Here is a 24,553-nt window from a genome sequence, read left to right on the forward strand (position 1 = left end):
AACTGAACTTTAAGGGACATGTTGCAACTCATTTTTTTGAATGATTGCAGGAAATCACTCATATTTTCACGGTAATTTGGGGCTTTCTGGTTTCCTAAAAATTCTTTGTTAAACATTTAAGTGAACACCAAGCTGCTTTCTCAACCGGAGTTGAGATCCTCAAATTTTTGGTCACGAATCAAACATCTTATTTGGGGGCCTACAAAAATCCCTTCCTTGATTTTAGCGTCACTAACCAGAGGATATTTTTCCTTGAGATAACAAAATCCTGCATTACTTTTGTTCATTGCCTTAACGAAGTTTTTGAAGAGCCCCAACTTTATGTGAAGAGGAGGTAGAATTACAGAATATGGTCACGACTAGTGCTCTCAAACGGGTCGGGTTGACCCGGCCCAAGTCGGGCATTGTCACATAGAACTAAAGCAAGAAAAAAATAAATTTCTCCCACGTCGGACATTGTTATCAGTTATAAAAAAAATAACCAAACCTCAAAAGTGCCAAATATTCCCTAAGATGTATATATAAATCCCCGCTTGGCTAACGTGTAAGACTTCGGTACACGAGGTCCGGGTTTAATTCCTAATGAGAGTGCATTTTGGCGTTCACCCAGTGTCGTGATCATAGTGCTCTCAAACGGGTCGGGTTGTCGGGTCGGGTCGGATTGTCGGGTCAGGCTACTCGGGTCGAGATATTCGCGTCGGGTCAATCGGGTCACTTCGGGACGGGTTGTCGGGTCGGGTAAATCGGGTCGGGTAAATCGGGTCAGCTCGGGTCGGGTTGTCGGGTCATATCAATCGGTTCGGATCACGGGTCGGGTCAGTCAATTCGGGTCACGGGTCTGGTCGGGTCGGTCTTCAATTTGCTACCTCTACCATTTGACAATTGTCTTTTCAACCGGAAAATTTATGAAAAATGGAACTTTCGTATCTCTAAATAAGACATTGTGTCATCAAGTTTTGGCAACACTGTTGTGTAGTCTGCGTGAGAAACTTCAAAGAAGTTAAATGTATACTTCACTGTTTATATTTTACATTGTATGATGTGATTGAATGATATAATGGCTAGCAGCAGCAGTGAAATTACTTTAGATGAAAAACTTGAAGAATATTTGAATAAGGTATTTTTAAATATGCAAAAGACCGATTGATATAATATTGCTAAATATATGTTCTATTTGAATCTTTTACTGAGACAATTGTAGGTAGTTTTATCTTATTTCATTACAATATACGGAACTTATTCGGCCATACACTCTTAGGTCCACTATTTTCGGGCTGAAAAGACGCGAAACTTTTATTTATGGAAAAATTCATTGTACCTTTTAAAGTGTATCATACGTATCTAGATGCACATTAACTTTGAGAGGTTGTTACCGTTTATGTGTAAATACTGCGTCCGAAAATATGCCATAAAAACTAGTAAAAAATCAACCTGTGTTAGATGACCACTAAAAAGCAGGAAGGTAATAGTATACATGAGAACCCCCTGATCTGCGTTTCTTCTGTGTTATATTACCACTTCTACATGAAATACCATAAATTGTCTACGTAGTGCAATAGTAAGAAGTATCCATGTGCACAAGACATGCGATATGCGTTAAATCCCTCCCCCCACACACATATAGTCATAGATAAAGTACAAAGGCACTACACATGCAGATATAAAGTACAGGCACGTTCTTTTTTATTTTCGTATCAGTCAATAAGTAAATAAAAGTCGCTTCGTTACCCCCGTTGTAAGTTCGTACATACTCAATGAGTAATACGTAAAAGTATGAGTGTCCTGCTCCTTCGGGAACTGATGCAGCTTCATGTATACTATATCCAGCAGGAATACTATCTGAGTCAATGTAGGAGCGCAGCAACAGGCCCAAGTCATGGTGAGAGGTGCGTTTGTAGGGAGCAGGCGTTTCAGAGATGGTGGGTTTGCGCGTAAACAAGGATGTTGCTTATATACTGGGTTAAATACCTTTTCTATTGACAGCTTGGTGTCCTCAAAAAAAGTACTGGGTTATCGGCGGACCAATTTTAGAAAATTTGCTAGATGAATTGGAAAAAAATGAAATGAAATCTTCAAGTTTTGTGTCCCACGATTATGCCGGCTAGGCTAATGGAGACGGTGATGATGAGTAATGAATGAAATGGTGGAATGAAGAAAGTGGGAGGAAACGGGGAAAACCCACGCACACAGTGTTTTTTCCAACACAAAGTACACATGGCGAGGGCTGGGATCGAACCCGAGAGGCAAAGTTTTAGGAGACAGGCCCACATTCCCATTTACCTGTAATAATGACAGAAAACACATGCCCTGCGGGGTTCTCACTTGCTAACGCTCGCTCGGCAATACTGTGTGAATTAAATATTAAACTGGTACAGAAAGAAATCAACCTAGTTGCTAACCTATATGGGGAGACCTGTGTTCTAGAACCTTGTCTATCCGGGACTCCAAGCACCAGAGGTGAACCCTCTACCACTAAGCCACCGCGGCCCCCCAGATAAATTGGAGAATGTATTTTGTAGGGATGTACCGATACCACTTTTTTACGGATACTTCTGGACACATTTCTTATATATTATCATTAATTTTCAGAATAATGAAATGATCAAGATTGTAAGGCCAAAATTTGACATACAAAGGCGAAAAGCATAATTTCATATTAAATTCCACAAAAAAAAAAAAAAAAAAAAAAAAAAACTTTAGTCCAGCTCTCATAAAATGTACTAAAAAGCAGCAGATACTTATGTAGTATAAACTTAATCCTAAGAGGCAGTGATTGATATTTAGAGTGATAATGTGCTTTGATAGTTACTTTGCATTTACTAGTCTCTATTACATACATACAGTAGCGGTGATTAGTGATGGGAAATTTCGTTCTTTTCTCGGATTCGATTCATTTCAAAGATTGGTTAAAAAGAACGAATCTTTCCGATCATTTCATTCCTGATCGACTTCTGTAGTTTGCTTCCTTCTTTCACTCATCTCAAGCTCTTTCTCATTGCAATTCCATTCTCCGCATCGGTTTGTCTCGGAAATATTCGTGCTTTCTCGGGCTGTTCAACCATAAAAACACATACTATAGTTTTCTTTTATTTTTGTATGTGTTTGTGCGTGTGTGAGAGAGACAGAAAGAGGTTTACATTTCTCGTCCGCAAACCCCCTAACATCCCCCCCTCCCTGGTTCGAATTGTGAAAAAATCGCCTCTGGCCTTCAGCCGATACCGCAGAAACTATGAATGTGACACTAACATCTGTCATTTTCTACTACTTTTACATAGAAAGTAAACGCCTCTGTGATTTTCTGGTTCCAATTTTGAAAAAACAATGCCTCTGGCTTCCAGTCGATGGGGGCTGTATTTGGAAGTCAACGCCTTGGGAGTATCACCATTCATCTCAGCGACAGCGAAAACTATTGATTTGACACTCGGTCATTTTCGATCATTTTTACATGTCTCGCAATTCTCCACCCCGGTGACTTCCGGCCCGCATACAATGGTGGCTGAATTTGAAAATCATCGCTAATGAAAGTATCACCATTTATCTCAGAGACCGCGAAAACTGTGAATTTCACACTAATATCGGTCATTGTGGATTATTTTTACGTCTCGGTGATCTCCTGGCTGATGGGGACTAAATGTTTCTTAGCTGATGGGGACGAATGGGGAAGTTTCTTAGCTGATGGGGACTAAATGTGAAAGTAAACGCTATCTTGAGTTTCACCATTGAGCTCAGTGACCTCGAAAGCTATGGATTTGACATTAATATCGGTCATTTTCGATTATTTTTACATGTCTCGAAATTCCTCCCTCCCCCTCCTCTGGTGACAAATGGTGGCTGAAGTCATCGCTAATGGTAGTGTTACCATTGATCTCAGCGACCGCGAAAACTATGGATTTGACACTAATATTGGTCATTTTCTACTACTTTTACATGTCCTGGTAAACGCCCCCCTGAGATCTCCTGGTTCGAATTTTGAAAAAAAAAAAAAATCGCATCGGCTTGATCTGGAGCCTGGACCAAGGTATCCGTGACCAAATTTTGGTAACTTTCGGTCAACTCGTATGGTCCCCAGGCCGCACAAAGACAGACAGACAGACACATAAACTCTTTATTTATATTAGATTATTATTATTATTATTATCATTATTATACTATTTCGGGTTTATTCTTTTGTTTTAAGCGTTCCGACTATTGACTCAAGTCTCTTTAAAGCACTGCTCTAGTCCTTGAATTCAGAGGACTATTCAAGAAATTACAGCCAGATAATTATAAAATATATAAAGTACGGTATAATTATTAAATATCACATCATGAATTCTCTCTTGCTTTGCGTAGCAAAATAGTACATAAATATCTGCATTGCTGAAATATTTGATAATGTATATTTCAATTTTGGGTCACCACAAATTTATAGAATCTCATTTGTCCAGTGCTACCCGGATATCTCCCAATCTTCTATTACATAGAAAAATAATAATTTATATTGATTTCGATACTTCAGAAGTATTGGTCGTTTTCAATTAATTTTACATGTCATCTTTCCCCATATATTGTATAGGTTAATTACTCCAGATGCACTGGGCTAGAACATAACCACATACACAAACACATTCCACACACACACAAAACCACACGCTCCCATATTATAGCAGCCACTTTCTGCTCTTTCCTGGCAACACTTGCTTTCTCCCCCACCACCCATCTGGTAGTTTGCCGCGTATATGTGAAGAGCTTCATTGCTTGGAATGTCCCACTTGGCTATACACGGCGATTTGCCGCGCCGGATTCTAGCAGGGAGATCGGGCTGTTTTTGCTCGCCGGATAAATGTCCGGCGACCGCCGCACATATGTGAAGAGCTTCATTGCTTGCAATGTCTTTCTACCTCGTCCGGCAATTCGCCGGAAACGGATCCGGCAAATCGCCGGATAATGTGAAAGGGACATTAATTTTCGCTTCGCGCGAAACTGAGAAACAAACATGTTCTTGATGTTTGGGAGATGAGAAGGAGACAATCTCGGGCTGAGCGGGGGTCACACAGTATACTCAACTCATGTTTCACGTTCTTTCACTCCGAAAACACGCACAAAGTTGTTTTTGTCATTCACCATTTTCCACCATCTGGATGGCCTTCTGAGAATCGGTTCGCGTATCGCCTTCCACACAACCAATCTCGATCCAGCCAAATCAGTTCAGTTCTCTTCTGAGGTCATTTTAGAAGGAAACTGCTGTGCTATTTTTTTTCTTTCGGAATAAACACAGCGGAATAAATAAATAAAAAAAAAGATGCAATATAAACCTGAACTTCTCTCTGTTTTTTTTTTTTTTTTTTTTTTTTTTTTTTTTTTTTTTTTTTTTTTGAAAGAAAAATCTACTTTTTCAGTTATCACAAATGTTACTAGTTGCACACTGATGGCACACATTTTGTCTTTATCAGGATTTTGTTTATATATTTATTTTTACTTATTTATTACTAAACTACCAGATACAGCCTCAGGTCATTTTGCACTGGAGCGATCAGCACGGATGACAACATTGAGATAGGAAGCAGAAAGACGACCACCACGGCCTGTAGGTTAAGGTACCATCCCGACATTTGCTTGGTGAAACAGGAAAACCCTGGAAAGTATCAATCAGGATGGCCGGTTTCCGGATTCGAACCCATGACCTCCTGATTACAAAGCAAGAACGCTAACTACTAGCCTAATTGGGAAACAGTATATTCAAAACAATAGAAGAGAAGGTACACGTATTAATCCTAGCTGATATTTGTTCCTTTCTTATAACAATTACATCATACTGTAAATGCCGCAGGGGCGTCATTTTAGACTTAGCTTGAGGGGGGCAAGAGCACCACCGACATAAAACTTTCACGTTTTTTTCTAGTATATTAGTAGACAATCGATTAAAGTATATGTATCCTTCAAACTCTTGGGGGAGGGGACAATTGACCTCTCCTGCTCCCCCTAAATGAGGCCCCTGAAATGCCGTCTCATGTGGATGTTTAATTTTGTGAAGCAAGAGAAGATATGAAAGGAGGCAGCCCCAGCCAATATTTGGGAGACCATCTCGGTATTAACTTGGTGGGGTGAGGAAAATCCCAGAAACTTGTATCCAACCCACCCAACCACGGGCGTCGGGGCGGTCACGTTCCCCCAAATTTTTACAAATATACAATATGTAAGGAAACTAAGACAAGAATATTTAATAAAGGCTATAATAAGCTATTGCTTCAACACAGGCCCTCTTCAATTTGACGCGTGTATTACACTAACACTGGATCACTGTAAATTGTGCATGGAATGGATCTGAAAATATCTTAGTGCGGGAAAGGAATAAGCAAATATGTGTCTTAGTGATTATATTTTTAAAACCCATCCGACGTTCTCAGAATTAAGAAGCTAACGATGCTCCTAACCCCACCTTGTACTGACAAAATATTCACTCATACTCAGGGTGCGTATGGTTGTATTGAATCAATGTTTGGGAGTGTATTGACAACAAAGTCGATTTCAAATTGTAGACAGTCTATTGAATGTAAGTCGATCTGAAATTTTAATTTCATTTGTGACTTTTATCCGAATGGAGCAAGTTTTAAGCACAAGACGTACTATTTAAGATCGGATCAGAACCATAAGTCTTACTAGAGTTTGAGAGCGAAGGAGCAGTAAATGCCACTCCCACTACGGTATATAACATTCATATATATATATATATATACCATTACATTATAAAACGAAATTTCGGGATAGAGTTCGCACCTTCCTCTTAACTATTTCCTAGTTGAATAGCCATTTACTTATTATCTGAACAGCCAGTATCTTATGACAGCACCCTAAATATTAACAATAACATGGGTAAAACTTGAAATTATTAAAGTCATTGGTAAGAGGTATAGAAATGGATAGCACCTTATTATTTATAAAATATAGAACTCCAACTTGTATTCCGGCTCTTCTGCTGCTGTAGTGTCTAGTGCGCATACCTGCGGCACAAAGACTTCCTGGTTCGATTCCCGATGGTAGAGAACACAATTAGAGTTATTCAGACTCCACTTTAAGCTGTAGATTACGTCTAATATAGGCTATAACCTCGCTGTTAAAACGGAGTGTTAAACTTCAAAATACCTACAAAATGAATATCTCCTTGTTTGTATGTAACTTTGGTAGCATATGAAGTTATTTCTTGGTAAACAATCGTCACTAAATAATGAAAAGAATAATATAATTTAATGAAGTATTTTATTTTATATAATTATTGCATACTCGGGAACGGTGAAAAACTCAACACACATCCTCAAGAATAGGAACATGGTATGTTATTTTCAGTGCACATGCATTTATTTTAAGTCGTTTGAGTAACAGAATGTAGGGGTCTTTCGAAAACCCATCTTTTCTTTCTTCACTCGGAAATATTCTTGGTAAAGGGGATGGTTAGTGAGGGGTGAAATTAAGTAACTTTAGCAGTAGCTAAACTGTCGTTCCTTTCTTGTAAATTCTTCAACACATTTGGTGGTGGACATTGTCTTTGGTCAGTTTCTAGTTCGGAGGAACAAAAGCGAGTGGTGTTGTGCAGCTCTTTCTCGTGGACTCCAGGTAGAGATTGAAAAATATTTAGCGCTCTCCATTTGTGTGTGTCATCCCAGCTCGCGCCGTGTGGACTTTGTGGTGGACAAACACCGTGCTCATGGGTTTTCTCGGGGTTCTCCCGTTCCCTCCCACTTTCTTCATTCCACCCTTTCACTCATTTCTCATTATCACCGTCTCCTTTAGCCTAACCGGCATAACCGTGGGGCGTTAAACTTAAAGATTTCATTTCATTTTTTCATTTGTGTGTGTCATTTGAAAATTATATATCTTTTTATTTAATCAATCATATTTATTATTTTTTGATTGTTTTGTGTTTGTGTCATTCCGCTAAGGAAAACATCTTATTTTGCGAATCGAAATGGAAAACGATAAAAAAGAATATAAGAAGCGTAGTCTTATCTGGCACTACTTCACAAAACTAGCACCAGGCAAAGCAAAATGCGGCTTTTGCTCAATCATAATATCTTTCTGTGTGTGTGTGGGAGGGGGGGCGACGGCGAACTTGAAAAGACATATTGATAAAATAAAAAAATAAAAAAACACCCAACAGTAGATGTAAAAAGACCAAGACCCACTCCTCCCATTGAAGAACAAGAAGTTCCTTCCACTTCATCATCAGGCCAATCATCTTCAACACAGAAATCCCACATCCCGCAACTATCCGTGCTCCTCAAATAACAATATCTGTTAGGAGACAATGTCAAATTTCACAGTTTATGGAGAAACCTCTTGCTCCTAACAAAACGAAGAAAATTGATGAACAATTAGCTAGGATGATTGTTAAAGAATACCCCCCTTTCACCATAGTTGAAAACGTCGAATTTCGTCAGTTCGTTAAATTACTTAGTCCAGGCTACAACCTTGCCTCTAGGAAAACCATATGCAATTCTTTTATCCCTCTCCGCTACAATCAAACAATGAAGAAAGTAAGAAATGAAGTTGATGGCGTTACATCCGTCTTAGTAACAATTGATTGTTGAACTTCAGTTTCGAACCAAAATTACTTGGCACTAACCACACATTTCATTAACAACGAATGTGAATTGAAATCATACCTCCTCGGCTGTTTTGAAATTCAGGAAAAGCATATTGCAGAAAAATTGGCAGCAGAAATCAAACGTGGTTTTGAGGAGTGGAGAATTTCAAATAAGGTGTCCAATTGTTAGTGATAATGCTGCCAACATAAGGCAGCAATTAGAATTGGTGGTTGGCGGCATATTCCTTGCTTTGCTCACACCTTAAATTTAGTTGTACAGGCAGGAATAACGAACATAACACATATGCAGAAAAAAGCAGAGGCTATTGTAGAATTTTTCAAAAGAAGCCCATAAGCCTCGGCAAAACTTAAATCAATCTAGCAGCAGATGGGGTATGTTGAACTCAAACTAAAGCAAGATGTTCCAACCAAATGGAACTCAACTTATATGCTTGGGAGATTACTGAAGCTCAAGGAGCCAGTAGTAGTCGCTTTAGCCGTGTTGAATCCGGATTTGGGGCAATTGACTAATAGTGAGTGGGAAACAATACAAGAAACATATGTGTTTTTGCAATGTTTTGAGGAGGTAACCCAGGAGATTAGTAGTGAGAAGGGGTCACAATATCAAAATACATACTATTAAGTAAAGCCTTGGCTAAACAGATCAAAAGTAAGTGCAGAGAGGAATTTTCCTGAAGAAATAACGTCAATGCTGGAAACAATTTCAAAAGAATTAATAGAAAGATTGATAAAGTGGAAGAAGATATGTTGTTGGTTGAAGCGACGCTACTGGATCCGCGTTTCAAGAAACAAGGTTTCAGTGATAATCAAGCAGTTAATTCTACATACAGAGGAATAACAAAGAAAGCAAGTGGAATCATTATTTCCTCCACCGAAACTGAATTTACCACTTCTGCTGCTTTGAATAGAGAAACAGAGACCTGATTGTTGTGGGAAGATTTCGATAAGAAGGTTTCAAGCCTAGTTAAACCAAAGAACTCCACTGCTGCTGGGATAAGAGAAACATAAATATTTGCAGGAAGGTCTTATTAATAGAAAAGAAAACCCTTTGTTGTGGTGGAAAGACAGGCAATTCTTATATCCACGTCTCTTTGAAATAATGAAGAGAAGACTTCACATAATGTCAACTTCTGTGCCCTGTGAGACTTTTCTAAGGGAGGACAAATAATAACAGAAAGAAGAAGCCAATTAAGTTCAAACAAAGTTAGGCAGATCCTTTTTCTAAATTCAAATTTGTAAAACATTATAGCTTGCGCTTGATTTGTACATGTGTAATTTACTTTAAACATTTGCCCCCTTTGTGTGTGTATATACATTAGGAGAAGAATTAAACTTACTGTTTATTTTTATGTAAAAGTGACAAGACAATACTGGTCATTACGACCTATCATTTTACTCGTATCTAAGTATTTTTTAAAAAATATGAATGAAACAAAAGGTGTTAAAAACAGAACAATACGGAATGTTTCATTCATCGGGAATGATGCCTCAGTGTAGTGATATTCCACGCCACCTGCTAGCCCTGGAGCCTCGATCCCTCCATGAGCTGGAAAAATGTCCAGACGGAGTTTGCAAGACACTGGACAAAGGTTTTCCGGAGGAAAACACACAGGAAGTGAATACCATTTGCTATGCTTTCTTCTGGTTTATACGCATGCGCGAAAATTTCTGTTGCTCTTATTCCATTCTATTGCTTGTGGAAACTCGATCTTTTCATTCCTTGCCGAGCGCAACACTTTCAATTCTGAACGATTCAGCCAAATCAATCAGTCCCTTTTTGAGATTCATTCATTTCGTTCACCTAAAAGATTCGATCTTTTGGATCGAATCATTCACGAACGACTCATTTCTAGCGGCGATTGGACGTTAAAAGTGGGGGGAGCAAGACATGATCTGAATATTTGTATGTCTATGTTAGTTTTGCTGATTGTTTCTAACATTTTGTTTGACGAAAGATTGTATAATTAATAGGATACTATTTTTTCAGTTAAAATACCGTATACTGTATTTCACACTTTATTATTGATTTGGCCATTGACTAAAATTGGGTGATTTGGCCATTGGGCAGTTAGTTAGTGGCCACCGGTCACTATTTAGTACAAAATGTCCACCATCCTCTTAGCTATTTACCAACGCCAAAATCATCTCTCTATGAGTTACCGTTCCTAAGATATTGGCCGGAAAAAAAGTTCCGATTTCGGGAGATTTAAGAAGCCATATCTCAGGAACTGTAAGTCATACAGTAGAGAAATCATATAATACCTAAGAGAATGGTGAAATTTTGGTACTAGATAGTAACCGGTGGCCACCGTTCCCCAGATATTGGCCCAAAAGTTCCCATTTCGGGAGATTTAAGGAGCTATCTTTTGGGAACCGTAAGTCATGGAGAGATGATATTGGTGTTGATCAATATTTAAGAGGATAGTGAACATTTTGTTAACAAATAGTAACCAGTGGCCACTGGTTATATCTTTATTTTCAATTTATATACGGTGATGAAAAGTGACAGCTCAATATAGCTAATTCAACATATACCCTAATACGCAGGTTCCAAATATGTAAATGTATCATCTATTGAATTTCATATAAATTTCGAAAAAAAAAAAAATCTTTTAAGTTCGTTCTGGCAATGCTCTTCAAGCAATCTCAACTGTTTCTTTCTTGTTTTCTGTTAAAAAAAAAAGCCAACTAAAAGGGCTTTGCTGCTTCTGCGAAAAGGGCATTCTTGTGTCTTCTAGCAAAAAGGCAAACTTTTTTTTTTCCTTTCACCACCAATTTGTATCTGCGGAATATTATAAATGCTGTAGGCAAAACAATGAAAAATGTAGAAGTTGATTCTTATTACTCTCTCTTTAATCAATATTCCTTAGTATTAGAAAGAAGAAAAAAACATTTTAGGAACCGTCGATTTTTGTGCACTTGAAGAATAACTTGTAAAAGATTTTTATTGTTTTGCAAAATCATGCAATTCAATTAAAATGCAATTCATGTAGCTTTCTTAACTCCACGGGAAGACAAATAACCAATACCGTATCACGCCACGACAAATATTGTATGGCGGCATTTTTTTTCTATGAACCAGTAATAGTACAAAACCTTTATATTTCCAAATGAAACTATATACATTAAGTGATCACTTCAAAAAGTAGAGGAGGAACTTTTAATACTAAAGAAATTGAAAAGAGTTCGAAAAATGTATCGGTAAATATTGATATTCATTTGCCGATAGCGATACCGATACTCCCATAAGTGGCCGATATCACCGATACCGATATATAGGTACATCCCTAGTATTTTGTCTTGTGAGGTAGAGTGAGTGAAAGTTAGGTGATCGGTATAGTTGAAGTTAAAAGAATACTTGTTGTTAGTTGCTTTTGATGTAAGCGGCACTGTATGTAGAGGCGGAAGGAACTTTTTGGTGGAGAGGAATTCTTATAATTTATGGGAAAGGCATGTGGAAATGGTGCGTAAATAACAACATTGTTAGATATCGTGTTTGAGTTTTATCAAATTATACCAAAATAAAGAGTGTCAGTTATTGAAATTCTGTGAAAGACATGGTCTTCTAAACAGGAAAACAGTTTGTCGTAAGTGTAGAAACGAATTTGAACTACAGAAAAGAAGAATATCTAACCAAACCTGATCTAATCTATTCTAATTTAGTGTAGGGATGTACCGATATATCGGTATTGATGATATCGGCCACTTTTGGGGGTATCTGTATCGGCAAATGGACACCGATTTTTACCGATACATTTTCCGAACTATTTTCAATTTGTTTAGTATTAACAGTGACACTTATATTTCATAGATTTCTTTTAGACTTAAATTGATCTAAATTATTATCAATTGCACAATGGATTTCTTTATGCGTGTGTACGCCTTTAGTTTGCCCTACTCGTACTCAACTGATATTTTTAGTCCCTCGATGCCAAAATACTGGTGAGGAAAAGCCAAAGGTCCTCAGTCAGGATAATGGGCGCCCGAAGAAAGTTTTCGAAGGAGTTTTCCATGGTTGCTATATTGCGTCTGGTATTTAATATACGTGGTATGCTATAGTACGTATACATTTTCGTGGGCCAGGGGGGCCGGGCCCCACCCTACCCTCCCCGTTCGGACACCCATGGCAGACCCGTCATTTGAATCTCAAACGAGACAGAAGTTTCGATTCAGAAGAAAATGCTATGGAAGAAATTCACAAGACGCTCACTTTGTCATTATTTTCTCCTACATGCTGATTGAAAACAATTAGTTCTAAAGTTAATAAGTAGTTTTATCGTTTCCGACTTCGCTTAAATAACCCTCTCAGGGTGGATTGATTTAAATCACTTGATTTTTTAAATAAAAATCGTTGATTTAAATCAAATTTCTTAATAAATTATTTTAAAGTGAAAATAAGTATAATCTCGCTTCTGTTCTGTTATTTCTATTGTGGAAGATAATGAAAATAATAAAATGAGATGCATGTACACCACAGTATGAAAACGAGTGTCATGCAGAGGATGATTAGGGAAAATCCCGTTTTGAACAGGTAACGGGAGAAAATCCTGCTTTCTTCTCTTTGTAACATAGGCTTTTTAAATCGTTAACTATTCCAATGGGGAAATCTCCATCGACATTTAAGACGAAAATTCGTTTCTGTGTGCGTCTGTTTATTTGTTCCCAGATAATAGGGGTGTATTAACTTTTTTTTTTTTTTTTTAAGATTTTATTTATTTTATATGCATTTCGTGCCGCAAGCTAGTTCCAATTAGAAAAAATTAGGAAACCTAACATTGATATACAAATATTCTGATCATTTCTTGCTCCCCCCACTTTTAACGTCCAATCGCCGCCACTGTATGTATGTAATAGAGACTCGTAAATGCAATGTAACTATCAAAGCACATTATCACCCTAAATATCGATCACTGACTCTTAGAATTAAGTTTATACTATATAAGTATTTGCTGCTTTTTAGTACATTTTATGTGAGCTGGATTAAATTTAAAGAGTATATATAACCTAATATGAAATTCTGCCTTTTGTCTTCGTATGTCAAATTTTGGCTTTATATCTAATATACCCTATTGCTATGTTGATAATTTCATTATTCTGAAAATTCCTGATAGTATATAAGAAATGTGTCCAAAAATATCGGTATCGGTAGTATCGCCTCTTTAATATCGGTATCGGTGAAAAAGTGGTATCTGTACATCCCTAATTTAGTTACTTTTGGTACTTTTTTGGATGGCATTTAGTATCCCCCAAAACTGTGCAACACATAGGCCACGCATTTTATGGCATATAAAGTGCTTCTCTACTATTCTCATTTATGAACATACCTACCGCCGCTGACGCGCCTGCTTCCTACGGACGCACTCCCTCGCAACTGCTTGGGTCCCCTAGTATTTTGGGAGAGAAGCTAAATAATCATCCTTTTCTTTCGACTTTCGTCTGGTCCGGCGATACAACAGTAATGCCAAAGTACCTTTCACTGCCTACTTTTGCCAATGACATTTTACATTATCAACACGATGTTCACATTCGAGGTTGTTATAAAACTCAAAATCGAAATGTCATCTGTCACATACAACTTCCATCTTTGAATACTGGGAATTAATTTCCTCATTACATCATAATGTCTCATGTCATCATGCCTTCACTCAAAATAGTACCAACAACACACAACAAAAATGAAAATATATTACACTTCTTTTGTTAGCATGAATTTCATGATAAAAGACCAATTCACCTATTCTTCCCAGTAAATTTTATGTACTTTTCATACTTCTGGACCTACTCTCCAACCCTTAACCTTAATATCCTAATACTCTTATTTTCTTGGCGAATGTCCAAATAATTACGTACAGATTGACAACATACTTGCAGACTAAATTGCTATAAAAGCGATTTGTTATGCAGGAAATTTGCTTCAGTCTTTGCTAGGTAGTCACTACAAGCAAAGATTAGAAGACTAAGCTTGACTAGTGCTAGTGCTAATGTTGCATTTACAAGTACCTTAACGTTGATTTCACAGTGATACTAGTTTCTATAGGACTTGTAATTATTTTACACTTACAAACATAAAATAAAGCTTGCATTTTATGTTTACGATTAGCTTGCAGTACCATGATGGCTAGTCATTTGTCCTACCAATAAATCGGAGATTTTTGCGAAAGAAGAACTGTGATTATAACTCGTTATCGTTACTTATTTGTGAATAACATTTCCGTATTCTACACGTACATGTGAATTTACGGCAATTAAAAAGAAAAATTGTATTTTCGACATGCGTTAATCACGGTTACAAACCCGTCAGTATTTGAAGGTTATAACTTATATTTCAGTTCGACTTTGTGGTGCAGTGTGGATGTATTGACTTTTTTTCCCCTGGTTTTTAGCAGTCTTTTCATTTGCAGACAGCTAACTACTGAGGTTTTAATATAGAATCCGTACAAAAGATTTTCACTCGAAGAATAAAAGTTAAAAGCTTTGAGTTGTTATGAGAAATTGAAATGATTTTTTTTTCTTTTTTTTTAATTCTTGACTTAACTTTATTATTATTATTATTATTTTATTCTTTGCAGTCCTTATCCACAGACGACTACAGTGATGACACAAGTTCTTTGGCTTTAGATAAAAAGGGCAACGATGTCGAAAACAGGTTCTGGTGGTCGAATGAAAATGCCAAGCATAAAGATTCTGGTGATCATGAGTCGCGTGTTCATAAAGTGAAAGGTGGAGACTGGTTTAAGAAATCTGTAAGTAAACAACCTTCGGTAGCCGAATTGGAAGTTAGCGGGGAAACAAAAGATGGTGTTACTTCAAAGGCAAATAATAGACAAGCTTCATTACTCTCTGAAGCTAAAGAAGAGAAACCGACTTCAGAAGAGATTCCAGAAGAGAATGTAAGATATTCAGTTTCATACCTTTTAAAGTCCAGTAACTTTCTTTCTTTTTAATCCCATGATTATTTTTTTCTGAATATCAGTTTCATGTGTACAGCTCAATTTCTTTCCTTTTAGCGGTGTTGTAAAACTATTTTAATAGTAAGTATTTTTCAAGTGTCTTCTTGTTTGAATGTACTGGTGTCAACTTACTCGCTGATAGCGGAGGAACGTGTTTGGGTCTTAGGTGAGTATTAAGCGAAGAGAAAGCAAAATCTTGTTTCGTTATTACTAGAAAAGAACAGTTGAAAGATGTGGTTTTTGAAGTACGGTACTTAAAAATATTTCCCGTATGCTGCATAGCTTGACCTTTTTTTATTTATTTATTTATTTATTTATAAAGACGATTAGGACTATTGTAACAGTAAGGATCAATTTTAAGATTCAAATAGAGTTGGCATTTTCTTGAAGAATGAACGCTCATTATAGCACATTATTATTATTATTATTATTATTATTATTATTATTATTATTATTATTATTATTATTATTATTATTCTTTCAGAGCTTTGCCACTATGTGGCTTGAATTTATCCATGAATGCTAAAGGTGTGGTGAAAACAAAGGATGTTACTTCAAAGACAAATTAGAGAAATCTAACATGAATAAGGCAATAATAATTCTTCATGTGCATTTTGTGCAAAATGTAATAAGATCCCCATTTAGTTATATAATACATAGTTGCATTCAGCGTTGCAATTCATGCTAATCATGCTAATTTCGGGTAATTGTACTATACCCTTTGACGGAGGACTCAGTAAGAATAGATTGCATTGGAGAAACAGATTTTGATAGAATGTTGATATGAATATTTTACAGCCAGTATCATGCAGAGTAGGCAATGCTGTTACTCGGAAATAGAATGGCGAGTTGCGTTTGTGGTTTGATTTCCTTCAAACCATCAGCTGATTTACTGATAAGTTCGCTTATTCTCTCCCCAAGATCTCTGACATTTTAAATAAATTTGGGTGGTGCAATATACTTCGTTCTATTAGGTCTGCGTCAAGCTCATCTAGAAATTATGAAGAAATGAATCGCTCCTCTAAATATTTGGTCATTAATACACTATGGGGTTTATATGAACAACGAAAGCTTCTTCCTAGATAAAGTAGCGCGCCCCAAATATATCAACAGTTTGCTGTTACTTGTTAACTGATTGTCTAGGAGCTACGGCATATCTCGATGACTCATTTGAGGATGATTATTAGAACGATGTCATTGAAGAACTGTCAAGAGTTTTAGAAAAATGAGACAACTAAACCACAAACTAAACAAGGACAAGATTTATTTTTTCAAGCAACAAGTATCATATTTAGAATATGACATAAATGGTTTCTTTACTCGTCCACAACAAAATAGATTCAACTCGTACACAGGCGACCGACTGCGACATGAGCATCTGAAATGAGCACGAAGCGAGGGTTGTTTGCGGGAGTCAGGGAGGCTCTATGGGAGGAAATGGACCTCTCACCCGTTAGATCGATATTGAATTTTTGCCCTATGAAAATTAGTTGCACCCGATAGACCCGTATAGAACCGTTTGGCCCAATTAAACCGTGTGACCTGATAGTCCTGGTAGACAGAGCTGTAAACTTAATGAATACTTCAGATAAACATAACTAATAGTGGGAGATAATTGTGTTTTTAACAATTATAACTTTTGATTCAGGACTTGTATGATTCAAGATAGGCAATTGTTATGCAAAAATTTGTGCATTTTCTTCGTAACTGTTGTTTTATGTAGAATCTGGTTAAGATAATCTTTGGAGTGTTGATTCAAAATACTTGCCAGCTCCTGTACTTGTAGCCATGCTCTACGGAATAAGTGGATCAAGAAATGAATAGGAATCTATTTTCAGGCACCCTTGTGGCGAAAGAAATCTGATATGGGACGTCAGGTGGAACTCAACGAAGCCCTACACTCTAAAGATGTATCGAATCCAGGCGGAGTTTCTGTATTCATTTAATGAAGAGGAAGAAGTTTTAATCATGATTGATTCATTCCCTGGTGTTACGACCGCCATGTTACTCAAAAAGTATTAGTTATCTATACTAAATGGCTCGTCTTAATTTCAGAGAATACGCATTCAGTTTCTTGCTGGGATCACCTTCGTTTTCTAAAGGCACGGGAAATATAAACGTTATGGCTGTGTACTATTTTTTATATATTATTTTCTTCTCCAATTGTATCCCTTATTCCTTTTGTATTTCCATATCCCTTAGAATTTGAAGGTGGTTCCGGTGAGCAATTAATCCATAATTTACAAAGTCAAGAATACGGGGTTAAAGAAGGTTATTATTTGTAAACATCAATCAATTCATCTATGTATTTGGTCTAGGAATTAATTCGTGCGGTTGGTACGCACACATTGAAGCTGTAGTACAAACACAAAATACATAAATACCTTAAGAAAAATATTGTCCATCGCTAGCCACCACTTTCGCCCATCTGTCAGGCAATGTACGGATTCCGTGGCGAAAGAAGTCCTCATCCTTGGAAGCGATCCAGTCAGAGACCCATGTTTCGATATCTTCTGAAGAAGTAAACCGCTGTCCAATCAAATCGTTGTTCATGCAATCGAACAAGTAGTAGTCCGAAGGAGCAACGTCTGGTGAATACGGCGGGTGGGGTAAAACTTCCCATCCGACATTTTCTAAATAGGTTTTGACCGGTTTTGCGACATGTGGGCGAGCGTTATCATGTTGAACAATAAGTTTATCATGTCTATTCTCCCATTCTGGTCGTGTTCTGGCCAGAGCTTGCTTCAAACGTATTAATTGTCGTCGATAACGTTCTCCATTCATAGTTTCACCCGGTTGCAGGAGCTCATAGTACACCACACCTTTCATATCCCACCATATGCACAGCATAACCTTTGCACAGTGAATATCTCGTTTTGGTTGTGATGGACCTGGTTCACCTGGTTTCACCCAGGCCTTTTTTCGTTTAGGGTTCTCGTAATGGATCCACTTCTCATCACCCGTAATAATTCGATGCAGAAACCCCTTTCTGCTCTGTCGTTGAAGCAGCAATTCGCAAATGGTTTTTCGTCTTTCAACGTCTCTGTCTTTCACTTCATGTGGAACCCAATGTGACATCTTTTGAATCATTCCCATGGCTTTCAAGCGTTTGGAGACTGTTGTTTGATCAACGCCTAATGCTGCTGCAAGTTGTTCCTGCGTTTGACACGAATCCTGCTCGAGCAATGCTGTCAATTCTTCGTCTTGAAATTTTTTTGGCTGTCCAGCTCGCTCTTGGTCTGCCAAGCCGAAATCACCACTTCTAAACCGTGTAAACCACTTCTGACACGTTCGCTCAGCTAGAGCATGGTCACCATACACTTCCACCAAAATACGATGACTTTCAGTCGCACTTTTCTGCATGTTAAAGTAATGCAGCAGGACACCCCGCAAAAACACTTTATCAGGCACAAATTGCGCCATGTTCACTTAACTACAAACTGGTGTTGTTGACGCTTTAATCCACTGCCCTATACTACGAACGATACGCGATGACAGGGGTTTGCAACACATGTGTGGATACACGGAACTGTGGGACGCTCCGTTCGTTGCGCCATCTCTTGTCCACCCGCACGAATTAATTCCTAGACCAAATACAATATTTATCTGTATTTACTGTCGGAGAGTGTAAGTGATTTGTTTTATCTTTTGCAACCTTTTCCTCTGTATATTCTACCAGTGACCTCTCCGCTTATTCTATTATCTCTGCTACCATCAAAACATTCTAATCAGTGATACACGACTGGACGCTATGATTGTCTCCAGCAGTTTTACATTCTTCCATTCTGCACTTCAATGATGAACATTAGCATCTTATGCAGGGTTTTCAGTTCGTTTTGTCGCACCTATTACTTCGATATCTTTACTAAAATAGTATATATAAAGATATTACAATAAACCAGGGACGGTACATAAAGGAACCTAAACAAAATACTGTAAATCTTTTTGAGTAATAACGAATAAACTTGAATTACTACTGCTAACAACATGACTCCCGAAATAAAGTGAAATCATGTTATATTCTATTTTTTAAATTTTAAAACAAGCTGTGCGGGTGTAGTATAGTGGTCAGCGTTCTTGCAATCGAGAAGTCACGGGCTCGAATCCTGGACTCAATCATCGTGATACTTGTTTCCAGCGTTTCTTCTTCAATTCTGTCATGTGACTGCTAAGATTATGACCTTAAGCATAACGCCGTAGCGGAGTTGCTTTTTCACTGGTGCTGTTAGTGATTGTTAATTATATATTAGTAAAGTGTATGTATTTGTATATATACTATATATATTATATAGTATATATATATTTATATACTATATAGTATATAAATATATATATTCAAACAACTGAACCTTATATGTATTACAAACGAAACATAAGCAAACAAAAAACACAAAATGTATATTAAAAATTGTTAATAATGTAAATGAAAATAATGTAACATCCAGACATCCATTTTTCTTGTTTGTAAATGCAGCATCATAAACAATAATAAATAAACAAATAAATCATTTTTAATAAAAATAATACGAATTTATTTTACGTGTTCTAGAGATCGACGTACAATACTTCAATATTTTGTATTGTGGAAATATATGAATGGTATATGTATATATATTTTAGATGCTTGACAAACACAGTGCAGATGATGCATTAGACACAGATGACCAGTTTGACTCAGAACTTCACAGTCCTTTGTCTGATAAAAGCAATAGAGATGCAGAGAGGAGTATAGGCAACACTGAAACTAATGCTGACACTTATTTCGAAGATGATTTTGAAAATGATACTACAGGTAGGACAATAAAATAATTTTATTACTTAACAAGTGTTATAAGATTTAGTTAAATGGTACATCCAACATATGAGACTGAGAGAATAAGTATCTGCAATCAATTATTATTTATTACCACAAGAGTACAGTGAAACCTCTACTAACGGACACCTCTGTAAAGCGGACACCTCTCATAACGGACATATTTTGTAATCCCCAAACACTGTAATAGGAAAAAACCATGTTGATAAACCTCTCTAAAGCGGACACTCTCTAGTACGGACACGGACAGTCTTCTGTCTCTTATAGGTATTATTTACCTCCATGTTACGGACACTTTCTCTAGAAATAAGTTGAAAAGTACAGAAAAAAATACATTTTAAGAAATGCATACATGTATCACCAAGGAAGCATTGTAATAACATTTTTCCTCGTCAACTGGCTGCTCAGAAACTCAGATGCAGCGTCTTTGTTTAACAACACCCTCTTATCCTTTGCTTGCATTCCTCCCACCCAACCTGGTTTAGAATCAAAAGTGATTGACAGCTTCCTGCCATTTGGGATGACACGTCATTCTACTGTTCCGCTGGATTCAAGCAGAAGACATGTTTGGTATATTTTGTACGCGTATTCGCATATTGTCTTAGTGCCTCTATTTGTAGACGGAAATCTTTTTAAGTCATTCTGCATCGAATAAGCAATAAGGTGTAAGTTGTTGTGAGCTTTCGAAATGCCATGAGAAGCGCTAATGTTAAAATCGAATTGATTGAATTTTCGAAGAATACTGAGGTGTGCGAAGGATAGCTGAAAATTTTTGTATCGGTAAAACACAAGCACCTGAGATAATATAAAACCAAGACAAGTTAATAAAGTTGTGATGTGGAAATGACAATGAAAATAGTGTCTCATTACTTTGAACAAAGTTGGTGTGCAAGTGAATGTTTTTGTAGAGTGCGGAATGAAAAAAAAATCCTGTGTTAGGGTCGATGCTAAAAGCTAAGAATTTGAAAGTAGCAACAGAAATGAATGTTTCAGATTTCAAGGTCTCGAACGAGTGGTTAGAAAAGTCTCGGATTAGACACGAAATTTCTTTCAAAGCGATTTGTGGAGAATCCGCAAATGTCGACATGCCCACAGTCATAGAACGGTTTGATAAATTACCTTCAATAGTTTGTAATCAACTTATTTACTAATTTACGTAAGAAAATATCGAAACCTCTCTAAGACGGACACCTCCCTATAGCGGACAATTTTTGATTCCCCACGGTTGTCCGCTTTAGAGAGGTTTCACTGTACAATGTTTTTGTTGATATAATTTTTTCAACACAGTCACCTTGCTTTTCAATGCACTTGGTCCACTGTTGCACGAACTTTCTGATACCCTCTCCAAAAGAAGGCTTTCGCTTTTGGCTGCGCAACAAGCCACTAATGCACCGCTACCTTCACCTGTTTATCGAAGCTGAATCGACGGCCTCTGAGAGCATATTTAAGTGGACCAAACAGATGGTAATCCGACGGGGCGAGATCGGGACTGAATACAGGTTGCTCCAACACCTCAAAACGCAGCGTCTGAAGAGTTTGAGCGGTGTGGGCGGCAGTGTGTGGATGCGCATTGTTATGCAACACAGGAACGGCTTTCGACAATCGACCTCTGCGTTTATTACTAATTGCAAGCTTCAGCTTGTTTACCAACATATCATTGTACCTTTTACTGATTATTGTTGACCCGTTTTCCTGGCAATGTTCCAGGACTGGCCCTTATGAGTCTCACAATACTGCAGAAGGTTGACTTGAATTTATTCTTGACGGGAGATCCGCGGTGCTTATATTCCATGGTCTGGTGTTTGCTTTCTAGTTCAAACTGATGATTTCGTGTTTGATTTCCAGTGATGATTCACATGAGAAACGCTTCACCTTCGTTAGCATAACGATCCAGTAGGTGCTGACAGATTCTCTCACGGTTTCGCTTATGCTCTTCATGGAGTTTTTTCGGAACCCATTTCGCACAGACCTTGTGAAAGTTGAGCCTATTATACGTGATGCCATATGTAGAACCATGACTAACTTGCATATAGGTTGCCACTGTTAATGAAGTTACATCATGAACATAGTTGCCAGTTCATCAACATTACTCGTTTCTTATTCAGAAACAAGGGATGAACTCTTTCAATAGTATCGTCAATTGTTGCTGTAGCTTGACGCCATGTTTTTTTGCTGACGCTCGTTCGACCACTTTTGAACTCTTCAGTCCACTGATAAACACTTCACTGTGGCACAACATTGTCCCCGTATTGTGCTAAAAGTCTTATGTGAATTTCCGCTCCGTGTAGATTTTCAGACCATAAGAAACATACTATAGAACGTTATTCTTGTTTGGTGCACACAGAGAGTGGTGCGGTCATCTTTACTTCGCAACAGCGCAAAGAGACTGATATGATAACGCTGCAACCTACCACAGGCGAAGCTAACTGTGACACTTAGCGTCTGATGAGCACATAATACCATAGAGCCAACCTGAAAAGAAATAGAAAAAAATATTGCAGTTACTTATTGATTTAACCTCATACGTTGCGGAATATGTTTCGTTATATATAGTTGTCAAAATAGAATATCCATCTACTGCAACACGTAATCTTTGTTAGGTAGTATACTAATCTGAGACAATGAAACACGTAAAGGTAGCCGTTAAGTTAAAGATGAATATATTGTGGACGACTTAAATGTAATAGTGGTGTACGTCACGAAAGAAAATTAACTGAATTGAAGGCGCATTTTTTTCTTATTCATGTTTTTAAGAAGAAAGAAATAAACTCATATTTCATTATTTTCCGTTACAGAGAAGTGTTAAATAATTATATTATTGTATAAGATTGGCGTAGCCAGGAGGGAGCCTTGGCGATTTTGTCCATTATGACTATAGGCTTACTTATAAAGCTGAGTTGTGTTGATCCATTATGCAAATCCATCCGTTGGCCGGATATACTTCTTGGTAATTGTAGGGAAGAGATCATACTATAGGCTATGTAGGATTTCAGCTACTGTCTGTTTTCAATTTTTTTTTTTTCGATTTTTTCAAAAACGGCTACTTCTTATTTTAAGGCTTTTGCGATTTTCTCGAAAACGAATCCAAAGAATGTTTGAAACTCGTGTGTGAACTGCTGTTTAAAAGAGCTACAATTTCTTGTATTTTACCCGAATAACGCTGGATATTTCATGAGGTAGTTGCTTATATTACTGAAAAGCTCGTGGCTATTAAACTAAATATTGGTAGTTGGAAAGATAGACTCTTTGTCAACTCAGTCTGAACGTATGTCCTGTTAAGACAGTTTTGCAGCATAGAAAATAGCACAATATTCCATAAACTTCATTCTCTCTTCATTTTTACAAACAGTAATAGATTTCAAGAATTGAGTCATGTAAATATAAAGAAAAAAAAATAAATTTTTGTGTTTTCGTTCCACAGTTATGTCGTGTAGGCTAAAGGAGACGGTGATGATGAAAATAAATGAAATGGTGGTAATAAAGAAAGTGAGGGGAAACGGAAGAATCCCGAAAGAATCCACGCACATGGCACATAAATATAGGCTACGGAAATTTTAAGAAAGCGTCATATATCATATCTTTAGAAGAAACTTATTTAGCTCATTCTATCAGTTTCCTGGATACTACAAAAGTTAGTAATATATCTTGCAATATTTCCACAACTTGAAAAGCAGAATCATGAGGTAAACCGTAAATACAAGGTTATATTGGCCCCAGAGATAGTGTAGCAAGCGGACTGTTCAACACATAGGCCACCACTCTGTCAATATCTTCGGTCAGTTTTAGTGGCAGTGACGTGAGTGTTCAACAACGTGTTACAGTTAGACTGTTACTGTATGAGTTCGAACTCGGGCATAATGCTGCTATAGCAACCTAAAACTTTTTTTTTTTTTTTTTAACCGTATGCGAAAGAAAAATGAGGCATAGCAACTCATTGGTTTCAGAAATTTCGTTTAGGTTGTATAAATTTCGAAGATCCATCAAGGTCCAGTCGCCCCAGGGTAACAGATCCTGAGGTTATATGACACGCGATTCAGGAAAATCTATCCACTAGCAGACAACGATTGTTAAAGCAACTCGACATGTTCCAGTCCACTGTAGTGCGTCATCTTCACGAACTCGGGAAAACTATCACGAGCTGCCACATTGTGTCACATTAGTTGACCCCAAGTCAGACCTGCAAGAGAGTGGATATGTGCCGACGACTGC

The 24,553-nt window shown here is 37.4% G+C and overlaps 1 protein-coding gene across 2 annotated transcripts in view; it reads left to right on the forward strand.

The window, feature by feature from the left end:
* Positions 1-960: 960 nt before the first annotated feature.
* Positions 961-24,553, forward strand: part of LOC145662801 (centrosomal protein of 162 kDa-like) — a 105,612-nt gene continuing 82,019 nt past the window's right edge. For both annotated transcript variants that reach the window (XM_081728688.1, XM_081728687.1), the window contains exons 1-3: positions 961-1,117; positions 15,151-15,471; positions 20,152-20,323. In XM_081728688.1, the coding sequence (XP_081584814.1) occupies positions 1,058-1,117; positions 15,151-15,471; positions 20,152-20,323 (553 nt within the window). In that variant the 5' untranslated portion in view covers positions 961-1,057. The remainder of the gene's footprint in view (positions 1,118-15,150; positions 15,472-20,151; positions 20,324-24,553) is intronic.

The sequence above is a fragment of the Thermobia domestica genome, chromosome 10 (assembly GCF_964235325.1).
Source record: "Thermobia domestica chromosome 10, izTheDome1.hap1.1, whole genome shotgun sequence".
NCBI classification, from domain to species: Eukaryota; Metazoa; Arthropoda; class Insecta; order Zygentoma; family Lepismatidae; genus Thermobia; species Thermobia domestica.